The sequence below is a fragment of the Delphinus delphis genome, chromosome 13 (assembly GCF_949987515.2).
Source record: "Delphinus delphis chromosome 13, mDelDel1.2, whole genome shotgun sequence".
Classification (NCBI taxonomy): domain Eukaryota; kingdom Metazoa; phylum Chordata; class Mammalia; order Artiodactyla; family Delphinidae; genus Delphinus; species Delphinus delphis.
Window position 1 is genome coordinate 18,888,803 of NC_082695.1, and position 13,800 is coordinate 18,902,602.

Sequence of the window (13,800 nt, forward strand, 5' to 3'; positions counted from 1 at the left end):
GTACCTTTGGAAATCTGGGAGTGGGGGCAGGGCCTGTAGTACAGATCATGTTGGTTAGTTTTGGCCTGTGGGTGGGTTGGTGGGGGGGGTCTTGAATACCTTGTCCAAGGCAATGGACAGTGGGAGACATTTATTTTGGAGCTGGGGAACACATGATCAGACCTTCCCAGGGTTTGAGTTTGAACATAAGGCAGCTCTTGGGCCAAAATAAGCTAATTCCTCCAGAAACCTATCTGTGCTCGGAGGGAATTATTTATTTATTTTTCTGAAATGCAATATGCGCCTCTCAGGCTCCCTAAGGAGAGAGCATGTTATACTCAGATTTTTCTGAGCCCAGCATTGATCTGTGTGTCGTGTTGAACTGAGCTCTGAGGTTGAATTTCCTCTGCCGTGAACGTCATTTCTGGGGCAGGGCTTTCTTCCTGCCTACCCTTCCGACGCCAGGCTGGACACAGCCTCTGGGCTGGGCCCAGACTCACCTCTCCCTGTGAGCCGTTCTAATTGCCCTTGCAAATCTTACAGTCAAGTGCGTGATGATGGTCCGGCCATAAGTGAGACCCAGTAAAGCTGCCAGTGATGGCACAGTCAGCCCTGGGGCCCTGGTTTATTTCTCATCTTTACTGGGTCTGCCCCAGGGCAGAGGTTAAGAACCCTGGCCTCCTAAGCTTTGACTCAAGTCAGCATGGGACGTTTCCCTTAGGTGTGAAGGGAAACACATGGATGTATGCTCCATTCTGCATATATCCAAAGCTCTGAAAAAAGTGTACACCCTTGGAACCAGCCAGCCCACTTCTAGGCAACATTTACCTTGGGAAAGTCATTGCACGTGGGTGTTCATTGAAGTGTTGGTTTTAATAGTCAGAGATTGGAAACAACCTAAGGATAAAATAGTGGAGGATGGATTCGATATAATGATGAGATATCCATGTAATGGGATACTGCAAAGCATGAGAAACGGCTGTAGAGTTGTGTAGCTATTGATGTGAAAGGTATTTATGACGTATTTTGAAATTAAACAAAACAAGTTCCTAAACAGCACGCATGACCTGATTGCATTTTAGTTTTGACAAAAAGTTCCCACTTATATTAGAAATGGCCAGATGGATGGACATCAGAATGCTAGTAATGGCTGTTGGTTCTGGGTGGTGGGTTATAGGATTATTAAAAACATTTTGCTCATTTATATTTTTGAATTTTTCTGCAATTACTATGTGGAGAACCTGAAGAGACCTCGTGAAGACGTAGGTCTCCGCCAGAAAAGCGTGAGAGCTTTAGATAACTTAAAGGGGGGATGTCATATCCTTGGGGGAGTCCAGTCTCTCAGGGGACTGAGTTCTCTACAGTCTAGAGCAGGGGTCACAAACTCTTTCTGTAAAGGGCTAGAGAGTAAATATTTTAGGCTTTCTGGGCCATACAGCCTCTGTGGCAACCACTCCGGTCTGTCTTCATACCTTGGAAGAAGCCACCATGTAAATTAATGGGTGTGTCTGTCTTCCAATAAAACTTTATTTACAAGAACAGGCAGTGGGCCAGATGTGGCCTACAGACTGTAGTTTGCCCATCCTTGATCCCAAGAAAAACAAACAAACCCAAGAAAGCTGCTTGCTTAATGGTTTTGGTGAGTGCTGTAGCCAGCCCAGAAATAGCACAAACAGTAGGAAGGAACAGGCCAATGCAAGTTGAAAAGGCGGATGTTTAAGTAAAGGCACGAAGGCCACTTGTAACGTTCTTTCTCCAAATCAGCAGTTGCACCTGGACAAGCGGTACTGGGGCGAGGCAGTTTGGATTATGCTTTGGCGTGTCTAAGATGCCAGTTAGCTCACCAGAGGCTCTGAAGAGTCTTGTGGGAAGGACAGTAGTTTACACGCTGTTGAGCTCGCATTTCCCAAACTCTTTCTACACCACAGGACCCTTTGTGTGGGTGTGAATGTGTACCACCCATATCTTGTGGTACGGGGCCAGCTGGGAAAAAGCCCCCTCAAACTGTTCCTCTGTATTCCAGAGTCTGAAAGGTCAGATGCCCTGAATTCTAATACATTACAACTTGAGATTGACACAGAAGTCAAGGCTGTACTAATTAAGGCAGTTCTTACAGAATCACACACATTGAGTAGGAAACTTAGCTCTCACTACTTCCGTCAACACTGAATGAGAATTTTATTGAGTCCCTTAACAATCCTTTATTGAGCACCAGTTGTTCAGAAGGAATCGTGGGGGACCAGGGGATGTAGAACAGTTGTCTCAGAATCTCGGAGAGCTGGGCTTCACGGGGGATGAGCCAGGGGCAGAGAAAAGTTGCATAATGCAAACCTGATAAGTCCTGGGGTTGAGCCAAACCACAGTCACAGAATCTGGCAGGGACTTGTCCAAGCTCTCATTGCAAGTTTGTGGAGGAACTGAGACCAGAACTAGGGTGAGAGACATATTGGGTGATTCCATTTCTTTGAAATATCCAGAAATGGCAACTCCTTAGAGACAGAAAGCAGAGTAGTGGTTGCCAGAGGCTGGGGAAGGGGAGGAGGGGGAGTGGCTGCTTCTTGGGTATGGGATTTCCTTTGGGGTGGTGAAAATGTTTCGGAAGTAGATAGTGGCGATGGTTGCACAATACCGTGAATTTACAAAATGACACTGCTTTCACGCTTTGAAATGGTTGAAATTATGAATTTCATGTTATGTGGTTTCTACCACAGTTTAAAAAAAAAATGTAGGATGATGGAATAATTTATTGTCCAAACCCGGGCACTTTTGAGAGTGAACGCGTTCTGTCCCAGGTAAACCAGGATCTGTGATCACCTTGACTAAAATCACCCAGTTCTGACTCTCGTACCAGTGTTTTGTACCCTCCAATGCGACTCTGACTCAACAAAAGTGCATGGTTTTTCGAAAGTTGTGCCACTCAGACTTTTCACCAAGTAGCCCCACGTTGCCCCAAGGAGAATAAGTGAACAGGCTTGCGCTATATGACTGTGTTTCTCCCGTACCTTTGGGCCTTTGCACATGCTGTTCCCTCTCCTGGCTCCAACCTCCTCCTCTGCTTGGCTGTCTCCTACCAGTCTCAGATGAGATGTCACCTCTTCCAGGAAGGCATCCCTGACTACTCCTCCTTTGGGCTTTTACAGCCTCATTTTCTGCCCCTATTAGAGCACCCCCCGATTGTAATCAGGAATGGGGTCTCCTTTGCTTCCCATTGCATTCCTAACGGGGATGGGGGCAGAGCCGAGTGTGGACCATGAGAGCTTTTAATGGAGATTTGCCTAAAGGACATGGGTCCCCATGAGCTGAGTCACATGGTAATTAGAGCTTAAGCATTAGATTTCCTTTCTATTTGTCTTTAGTTTCTTGGGTTTTTTTTATTGTGGTAAAATATACATAGCATAAAATTTATCATCGTAACTATTTTTAAGTGTGTAGTTCAGCAGCGTCAAGTACACTCACTCAACCATCACCACCATCCATCTCCAGAATTATTTTTCGTTTTTTGTTTTTTTTTTTTTGCGGTACGCGGGCCTCTCACTGTTGTGGCCTCTCCCGTTGCGGAGCACAGGCTCCGGACGCGCAGGCTCAGCGGCCATGGCTCACGGGCCCAGCCGCTCCGCGGCATGTGGGATCTTCCCGGACCGGGGCATGAACCCGTGTCCCCTGCATCGGGAGGCGGACTCTCAACCACTGCGCCACCAGGGAAGCCCTCTGTTTTTTTTGATGGTAGACACCATAATGGGTGTGAAGTGTCCTTTACATTTGAACATCATAAAAAAGCACTTGTTCTAGTTAAGCCCATGTGGACTTTGGAAGGAATCCTATGGAGGGGAGGGTGGATCAGCATACCTCCTGCTGCCCACGGCAGACCCATTCACTCCTCCAGCTTCAGTTTCCTCACCTGTAAGATGGACTTCATAATAGGACCTGCTTCTTTTTTTTTTTGGCCATGCTGCATAGCATGAGAGATCTTAGTTCCCCAACCAGGGAGTGAACCCTCATGTCCTGCAGTGGAAGCACAGTCTTAAGCACTGGACTGCCTGGGAAGTCCCAGGACCTGCTTCTTTGTATTGTTAAGGGGACGAAATGAGTCATATTCGTAAGGCACTTAGCACAGTTCCTGGCACACGCTTAGTGCTTAATAAATGATAGTTATCTTTATCCTCAGCTTTTTTTTAAAAAAAAATTTTATTTATTTATTTATTTGGTTGTGTCAGGTCTTAGGTGAGGCAGGCGGGCTCCTTAGTTGCAGCTTGCAGGCTCCTTAGTTGTGGCTCACTGGCTCCTTAGTTGTGGCATGTATGCGGGATCTAGTTCCCGGACCAGGGATCGAAACTGGGCCCCATGCATTGGGAGCACGGAGTCTTACCCACTGCACCACCAGGGAAGTCCCTATCCTCAGCTTTTGAAAGCTCTGAAAGTGGGCAGGAAGGGAGCCTTGGTACCTCTACATTTTGAATTGATGGGGAGAACACAGCTCAGAGGGAGACTTCCGGTATTGAGGCCTAAAAAGAAATCTGCACAAACAACATTAATGGAAATAAAAAGGAATCTCAAAGTGAAAAGGAATTTAAAAATATAACAGTTCCACCCTTGTCCCCGACGCTTTTCCTTTTCACCTGTCCCTTTCCCCTTCCAGACCTTGACCATTTGTATAAACAATTTTTGCCGTTGTCACAGCCTTGAATACAGAAAATTACCCACCTGCCACCCTCTCTCCAACAGCATTCTCATGAGCTCTTCTCACTTTCCTGCACAGGGTCCCCAGTCCTCACTTTCAAGAGATGCAGGACAGCCCCTTACACGTGGCTGAGAGACTTTCACCTTTTGTGGAGAATGTGGATTATTTCTAGGTTTTTGCCGTGATAGCCATGGCAGCCATCTTTTGGAAACATAAATTTATTTATTTATTTATTTTCACTTTTGGCTGCGCTGGGTCTTCGTTGCTGTGCGCAGGCTTTCTCTAGGTGCGGCATGCAGGGGCTACTCTTCATTGCGGTGTGTGGGCTTCTCATTGCAGCGGCTTCTCTTGTTGAGGAGCGCGGGCTCTAGGCACGTGGGCTTCAGTAGTTGTGGCACACGGGCTCAGTAGTTGTGGCTCGCGGGCTCTAGAGTGCAGGCTCAGTAGTTGTGGCTCACAGGCTTAGTTGCTCTGCAGCATGTGGGATCTTCCCGGACCAGGGCTCGAACCCGTGTCCCCTGCATTGGCAGGCAGGGAAGTCCCGCAACCATCTTTTCTGATCACAAACTCAGGCCATGTGGTGTGAAGGGATTTTTGTGCCACTTGTGGGCAGACTGGGAACTGGAGATCTGGTCTACCCGCTGACGTTGCAACTTTTGTGACATTTCAAATGGCTTCTGAGTCCTGGGTTTTTTCAAATAAGAGTTATCACCCTAAGTTCAGGGTGCGTTATTGCTGCACTTGGATGGACAACACTGCAGGGGGCATCTTTGTGTGTATGGTTTTCTCTTCCTTTAGATTCCTTCCATAGGACACGTTTTTAGACGTGGGATTACTGAGTCAAAAATAAATGAATGTTTTTGGGGTGAGGTATATGGGGGGAAGCACTTGATTCATAGTCCGAAGATTTCAACTGTAACACTACCCCTCACTAGCTTGAGATCTGACTCATTTCCCTCATCTGTAGAATGGTGGTAATAAACTGAAAAGCACAGGATTGTTCAGAATATTACATGGGAGAAGGCAGAAGGTGCGGAGTCACTTAGTGTGGTCCCTGAGTCTTGATGGGGTCTCCAGTAACATTAGTGGAAAGTGAATATTGCCAAATTGCTTTTGTAACTTACATTGTCCCTGGGAGCAGATGAGCATGTCAGTTTTCCCACACCCACGCCTGCATTGGATACTATTATTTTCTTCTTTCAGGGATGCTCTCCCTTGAGGTATTTTTTGCACACTAACTTTATGTCCGGTGCAGCATCAGATCCTGGGGGTACAGCTGTGAACCAGACCCAGGACCCTCCTGACCTGGAGCTCCCCCCACTCTAGAGGCAGTCACCACATGTGGGATCAGTGCTGGGCTAGGGAGAAGCTCTGGGAGTTAGATACCAGAGCAGAGAAGAGGCACCTGAACCCACCCTGGGGCATCAGGGAAGGCTTCCTGGAGGAGGTGGCTGCTTGGAGCTGAGATTAACCAGGCAGTAGGAAATGGCAGTGTAGAGGCGGGAAGGTGAGGAAAAGCATGATGTGTCTTGTGACCTGTCTGAGGTTCATGTGCTGCAGTAAGTATGTGAGTGAGTGTGAGAGACAGACAGATGGATGGAGGGGGAGGTGTCAATCATGAGACTGAAGCTGGAGAGATGAAGAGGATCCAGATCCTGCCAGGCCCCAGGGAAGGAGTTTGATCTTCATTCAGAGGGCAGTGGGGAGGTGGGGAGTGACATGGTGGCCCCTGCGTATCAGAGAATCACTCTGGCTGCTGCTAGAACAGATTGGAGGAGACACCGGCAGAGAAAGTTACTTACCTAACAACATTCTATGCCTCTTGCTTATTTATTTTGTTTATTGTCTTTTTCTGTGTTCGTGATTGTCAGCTCCATGGGAACAGGGCTTTCTGTATGTTTTGTTCACTGTTGTGTCCCCAGAGCCTGGTACATGGTAGGTGCTCAGTAACTGTGTATTGGAATGAATGAATGAATGAATGAGCTGGGGCCACAGCCATGGGGACGGAGAGGAGAGGATGCATACACTCCATCGATATTAGGCATTGGTCCCCCTCCCTCTGGGGCCTGTGGACGGAAAACGCCCATGCATTTACCGCAGCCCTGCTTTCCTGGGGAGACCTGGACACGCACTTGGCCCTTCACACGGGGCACCACACAGGATGGATCCGCAGATTTGGGAGCCCAGGTCACATTCCGGAAGACGCTGGAAGGTGGCAGGACTGGCTCACGGTCCTCACCAGATTGTGGCATTCCCAGGAAGCGGCACCCAGAGATGGCTGAGTGAATGACTGTGAGCTCCCAGATCGGATTTAGGGGTGTCATTATGAAAGATTGGCAACAGCTGTTCAAATGAATCAACGCCTCTGAATCTGAGAGAGAAGCTACCAAATGGTTGGGTTCTGAATGGAAGGGCTTCTCCTGCCTCGTCCCTGTGAGGTTCTCTCGGATCCCCTGGGAGCCTGTGCGCTCCACGGCTGCACCGCCAGCACCCAGCACAGAGCCTGGCTTGTAGAGGGAAGGTCAGAGGGATGGGAGGAATGAATGCTCGTGAACGACGCCTGTCTAATTTCAGTGACGATCGGTTTCGGTGACTCAACCCTCAGGAACCTGGTTTTCTCTGCATGAAATCGCAGGAAATGGGGGAGATCGAGCCTGTGGACCTGGCGGGTTCAGCAACCGCAGAGGTACACCCACCACTACCCCCACTGCTGCCCCGCATCCTCCGTGTCCTGGTCCACCGCAGCCTCCTGACCTCCCAGATCAGCCTGGCTCCCCATCTGTCCCCCCATGCCGACCTTCACGGTTATTTGTAGATAAAACCAGACACAGCTCATACCTGGTGTCCCTGCTTTCTCCAGGGAGCTCTTGTTTACCTGGCTCTGGCCATCGTGCTAATATATTTAAAAAGAGTGAGCGAGGCCACCCCAGGAATAAACAGCATCTGTCCTCTGTGTGAGTGGGCTTCTGAAATGTTTTGGAAGAGACTAACATCTCTTAAATTAAGCATAACATATGTGATGCATTTAAAGCAAGCTTTTAAAGCGAACATTTCAGTTGGTTTCCTTGTATTTTACAACAGGTTAAAGGAAAACCTGAGAATCATGGGTTTCTAGGTTTGGGAAAGAGTTCAAAATATTATTTAGTCATCGACTATGGTGGTTTAAAAACTCTTTTTTTTCCCCCTTTGTTCATTGATTGATTGATTCCTTCATTGATTCGTTCATGCAACCATATTTATAGACCAGGCATCTGCCTGGCATTTCAAATGGAAACTTGAGAGGGAGCCCAAGATAGAAAGGAGATTACAGATAACAGAGACACCGTTCTGGTTAAGAGGGGTGCGGACCAAGAGCCTTTCTCTTGTTTCCCCTTTTTCCTTCCCTGCAATCTGGCTACTGAGATGGGTTCAGAGATCCCAAAGTGGGGGCAACATTTGTGAGCCGTCAACCCTGGTTCAGCAACAGCGCTCGTGGTGGTTCTTCCCAGGAAAAGCTGTATAGAGAAGCGTTCGTTCATTCCACCTTTGGGCGGATGAGCCGGTGTGACAGTCTGGGGTTAATGTGGTCACAGCAGGTGTCTGACGGCAGCCTGTCCCAGGCAGTGCATCAGGTGAAACTGGTGGGGCCTCTGGGCGGGGTCAGCAGGTTGAGCTCCCAGCTGGGCTCTTCGTAGCTCCTTGGTTCTGTCATTCAGTAGCAGTTGACCTGTGGCCACACCAGAACTTGCCAGAGCCAGAGGAACTCGTTCACCTTGTGACCAAGACTGCTTAGTGTCATGAAACTCAGGACTCTGGCCCTTATTTAGAATCTTAGAAGGGTGGGGAGCAGGGCCAGGAGAATAGTTCTTCATTCATTTATTTATTCACTCAATAATTATGTGCTCAGTGCTCTTACCTGCCAGGCCACTGTGCTAGCTCTTGGGGATTCAGGGTGACTCCTGGGCGCTTCCCATTGATGTGAAATGAAGGATCTTGAACTATTAAATGTAGCTGTGTAGCTATGAGTCTGGCTGAGTGTCTGTGGGTCTCTCTGGACACGTAAGAGGGAGATTATACTAGGTTGGAGGGGGGCAGCTGTGTCTGGACTGCAATCTTAGGGGAGGGCCTACGTCTGTGTGTAGTGACAGGGATATCTCAGAGAACAGGCACAGCACATGCAAAGGCCCTGAGGAGGCATGTGAGGACCTCCAAGAGATGCAATGTACAGATACTGCTGAGCAGGAGAACCAGGGGAAATAGCTCCCAAATTAGCCAGCTCTTTGAGTCTTCCGGGACCACCACTCCCAATTTTAGGCAGGTAATCCTCCTTTTCCTGTGCTCCCATGTCCCCCTTTATAAACCATCATGTTTATTGCCCAGTGTTGTAATCGCTTGTGTGTGTGTATGCGTGTGTGTGTTTCTCACACAAGACTCTGAGGTCCCTGGATGCAGGGGATATTTCTTATTCATCCTTGTGAACGTGGTAGGTGCTCAGTAAACATGTATCAGAGGAACGGGGGAGATTTTTTGGAGCACCTACGGTTTGTACTCGGCACCCTTGATGCCCACGTGTATAGATAAGGCGACAATACTGAAAAGCTGCTAGGAGCATGAGTTTTACAAGCTGGCGGAGACACCAGCAGATGCAGTTGGAGCTCGAAAGCCTTTGCGCCGTCTGTGCACATATTGCCGGAACCCCGGAACTGAGGCGCTCGCCCTGTGTCTCCCCAGACCTGCTTGAAACTCAGCCTGCTGGGACGAGCCTCCCCTCCCCTGCCGGCTCCTGCCATGGGAGTGTGCGGACAGCCCCGTTGGAGATGAGACACGATACCGCTGGCTTTCTCTGGCAGTCACACGTCCCCAGCCAGGACCTGCCAGCTCGGGTAAGTGGGGCTGGAGTGTCCGGGGGTGGGCAGGGCTCCTGTGGGTTCTGCTAGGGAGTTTCCTCTCTGTCCTTTGAATCCTGTTCTTGTCCTGTGTCTCTGTCCGGGCTATGTCTGTGTCCCAGAGGTCACGGGAGCTGGCTCTAACGATGAGCAGTCCTGATTTGGGGCAGGACCCTGTGCACCTTAGGAACTCCACCCCGAGTCTTTGCAGACGGGTTCCTCCCAAGTCTCCGATTTTCCCATTCTCCATTTCTGTGCCTCTCTTCTGCCTCTAACCCCGTCTAGACAGTGTTCTCCGCCTTGGGGAGAAGGAATCTTCTTAGCACCATCGAGTGTGTAAGGAAGAGAAAATATCAAAATCTGTCTGCCTTTCTTTCCTGCAGGCTGCTGAGTGAGTCAGAGCCGGGGGCAGCATTGTAGGGCCCCAGGAAGGGAAGTGGAGGCTTGCGTTGGACTAAAATGCCTTCTACTTTTAGCCCATCTAGACGCGGACAGGCTGGGGACAATTTTGTAGGGAAAGAGAGCACTGGAGTGAAGGTGGGGTTAGGGTGGGGGACGAATCAAGAACAGCAGCTTGTCTGGCACTTTTTAAGACCAGAAAGGAAGAGGACATAATTGTTAAAAAGGCAGAGTTGAATGGGTCCAGGACTTGAGATCACGTTTCAGCTGTGTGACGGTTGGCAAGTCGGGCCACCTCTCTGAGCCCTTTCCCTTCATCTTTATAAGGGAGATAAGGATAATCCCTGCTTCTCGGGGTCATTGGAGGATGGATGAGCGAGGAGGGCTGCTACCTTGAGAGAGCAGAGCTCATGACTGGATGAACAAGGGGCTTGTGCCTGAGCTGCTGCAAAACTGGGGCTGGCAATCACATACCCGCCTCTTAGGGTTCTAAAGAGGGTGTGATTTGAGGAAGCACTGGGCTTACCTGAGGCCTCACTCATGGTAAACTCTCGTCGTTAGCTGATACTCTTCTTACTGAGACTGTGAAGGCAGCCAGCGTAAAATAGGCGTCCAACCGAAAAGAGCCCAGAGGCAAACAATCACAGCAGCAGGTGGAGTGGGACATGAGGGTGGCTTTCTCTTAAGGCTTCTGGAAGGACTGGGGAGGGGAGAGATAAGGGACTGTCTGGACGGTTAGAGTGCCAAGGCCAGTGACCAACTTTGTGACCGTTGGCTAGCTGTGTGAGGTGGGGCTTGTCACCTACCCTCTCTGTGCTTGGCTGTGACGAGGGTCAGGACCAGCCTGATGTGGCCGGGCTCTGAAACGGGAAAGTACTGCCGGGTGACAGGACTCTCATCAGGGTTTATGCTGGGAGCGTGTGGTGTGAATTTGGAGTCTGACCTGGGTTTGGATCCCAGCTTTGCCTCTTTACTCTCTGAGTGACCTCAGGTCGGTTACTTGGCCTCTCTGAGCTGGTTTCCATACCTGTACAGCAGAGATCATCACTTTTCACCCTGAAAGCTGGCCTTGAGATTAGCTGAGTCAGGAAAGTCCAGGAGAGTGTTGGCACCTTTTCTGTATCCTTTGAGCCGGAATGAACTTCAGAGTCAGGCCATTTAGTCCACTGCCCTTTGCCCACAGCCGAGAGGTGAAGGCACTGGCCCAGGCTGGCCCGGTGGTCAATGGAGAGCTGTCGTCCAGACCCAGGACTCTGGTCTCTTGATCCCCATCCCCCAAATCCCTCTGCTTCAACCCAGACACTGACTGAATCTTAAATTTACAATTTTTTTTAGTGGTTGCCTCTCTGTTTCTGATGTTCGTCTTCCCCATGGATCCACAGCCGTAACCATGGTGACGCGGGTGGAGGTCGGCTCCATAAGTTCTCTGACAGGAGTGCCAGGCCTGGGCGAGCTCTCCAAGGAGGAAACTCTGACTCGGACCTACTTCCGCCAGGCTGGCAGCGCCTCTGGGGCCCCCTCAGCGCTGCTCTTGGAAGGGAAAAGCCCCCTCAGGAGCCCAGTCCGCTTGCTCCCTCTGCCGAGACTCACCCCCAAGCCCTTCTCCAAGGAGAAGGCCGGGGACGTGATCTCCTCGTGGCCCAGCCTGAGCAGGCCGTCTCCTACCGGGGGGCTCCCCCGGGGCGTGGCGGCAGAGGGGCTGGACGAGAAGATGCCTGGCTTGGTGGGGCAGGAGGCGGGGAGCGGGGACGGCCCGAGCAGCTCGTCTCTGTTCTCCAAGGCCGCGGTGCTGCGGCCTAACCCCAGCACCATGATACTCTTTGAAACCACCAAAGCCGGGCCTACCCTGGGGAAGGGGGTCGGCCGGGGGGCTCTGGAGGCCGACGCAGGCGTGTCTCAGGAGCCCCCTTCTGCCTCCCGGCCTGAGGTGGCCACCAAGCCCGCCTTGCCAGCCCGAAAGCCTGCAGGGACTCTTCCCCGACCGGCCTCCGTGTCTCAGGTCACCAGGCCGGCGGCCACCCAAGAGGAGACAGGCCTAAAGGAGCCTCTGTCAAAGGCCAGCAGCGTGGAGGACGCGGGTAGCCCTGCTCTGGAGCCCAGGCCTCGACTGAAGAGAAGGCCCGTGTCGGCCATTTTCATCGAGTCCATTCAGCCTCAGAAGCCAGCAGGCCCTGGCGGGGCAACCGTGGTGGGGAAGGCGCCCCCCACCCCTCCTGAGAAGACGTGGGTGAGGAGGCCTAGGCCTCTGTCCGTGGACCTCACGGCCAGGTTCGAGAGTAGAGAGGCCTTGGCGAGGAAGGTGGAGGCCACAGCAGGATCCACGGCCCAGTGGCGGGGTCCCGAGAGGCCTGACCTGGACCCCAAAGTAGATGGGGAGCGTCTGGTCAAAGCAGAGGCTCCCCTTCACGACCCAGATTCTGACTTCCTGCAGGTGGCCAGGAAGATCCAGGAACGGAAGGAGAGGCTGCTCTGCAAGCAGGCAGAGATGGGCCACCTCAGAACCATGGGGGGCTCGGCCAGGGTCACCCCCATCAGTGACCAGAATCTTGGGGAAGAGAAAGCCAAGCTGGATGGTGAGCCGGAGAAGGCACCCAGGGCCCCCCCGTCCCCTTCGCCCAGGCCTGGAAAAGGCCAAGAAATCGCTGAGGTCAAGAGCAGAGCGGCTGATGGGGAAACTCAGGCAGGGGGAGAGCGGACCCCGAGGGGCAGCGTGAAGAAGCACGTCAGCCTCTTTGGCGAGGAGAGCGCCTCAGCCTTGTCATTGGGATCTTCGCCCCCATCAGCCCCCGCTGAGTCCCCACCGGCTGCACCGGAGCTGGGGAAAGCCGGCGTGAGCGTCCAGGAGCGGATCAAAGGCTGGGCCACCGAGAGCTCGGAAGCAAAGCCAGAGATCAGGAAGAAGGCGATCCAGGCACGGCCGCTGTCAGCGGATTTGACCAAACTGTAAGTGGGAGCATCCCACTGGCTTCCCCCAGCCTCCAAGGTTCTCAACCCCTTACCAGAGACCCCTCGGGAAAGGAAACAGCAGGGCGCCACGCTCCGTGCTGCCCGCCTTACGCCCCCTCTCAGTTGACCCACAGCCCACAGAGGAAGTGGCATTAGCTCCCATTTCTCAGATGAGGAAGCTGAGGTGTGGAGAGACAGGGGAGCGGCCCGCGCACGTTTCCTCATACGTTTCCTCGTAGGTTCCCCTCTGTGCACTTTTCAGGGGGAAATATTGTGCACATTTCACAGATATGGACAGGAAAGGTGAGATACCATGAGGAAGTCGGGAGCCTGGTGCAGTCCAGCCCAGCCTGTCTCCATCGCTAAGCTTTCCTTTCCTGAAGTCCGAGGACACCTAATATATGACCTAAACCTCTGTGGATGGCCCCCAAAACAAAATCAGATGGGTCATGATAACTTGGGTGGGTAGCTTCACGCCTTGAGCCTCGGTCTCTTCATCTCCAAAACGGAAATGATGCTAAGACCTGCCTTTAAGGATTAAGGCAAAGACTCAGAGAGATAACGCTGAGAGTCACTCAACCCAAGGGAGCCCTCAACACGCTGTAGCTCCAAATGATGCGATTAATCCTAATGGTTATTGATGATTTTCTAAGCTTGGCCTGGCCTCTGACATCTCTTGCTCCTTCGTTCTTCCACAAGTGGCTTCTCGGCCAGGACAGAGGGATGCCGCCGGGGGTTTCTGCCAGCTTGTTAATGACATGCCTGCCGCTGACATACTTTGTCAGGGATGGAGCTTCCAAGGGGAGCTCTGGGCAGACTGCCCTTCAGGCCCTGGGAACCCGGGCAGCCAGCTTGGCCAGAGTTAGACCAGTGGCTCTCAGCAGTTAGAATGACCTGGAAAAAAAAAATACCGATGCCTGGCCCCCACCCCAC

At 51.6% G+C, this 13,800-nt stretch overlaps 1 protein-coding gene across 3 annotated transcripts in view; it reads left to right on the forward strand.

Annotated features, from left to right (window-relative positions):
* Window positions 1–13,800, forward strand: part of KIAA1671 (KIAA1671 ortholog) — a 185,698-nt gene that overhangs the window by 43,927 nt on the left and 127,971 nt on the right. For all 3 annotated transcript variants that reach the window (XM_060028257.1, XM_060028258.1, XM_060028259.1), the window contains exons 2-3: window positions 9,368–9,519; window positions 11,257–12,864. In XM_060028257.1, the coding sequence (XP_059884240.1) occupies window positions 11,312–12,864 (1,553 nt within the window). In that variant the 5' untranslated portion in view covers window positions 9,368–9,519; window positions 11,257–11,311. The remainder of the gene's footprint in view (window positions 1–9,367; window positions 9,520–11,256; window positions 12,865–13,800) is intronic.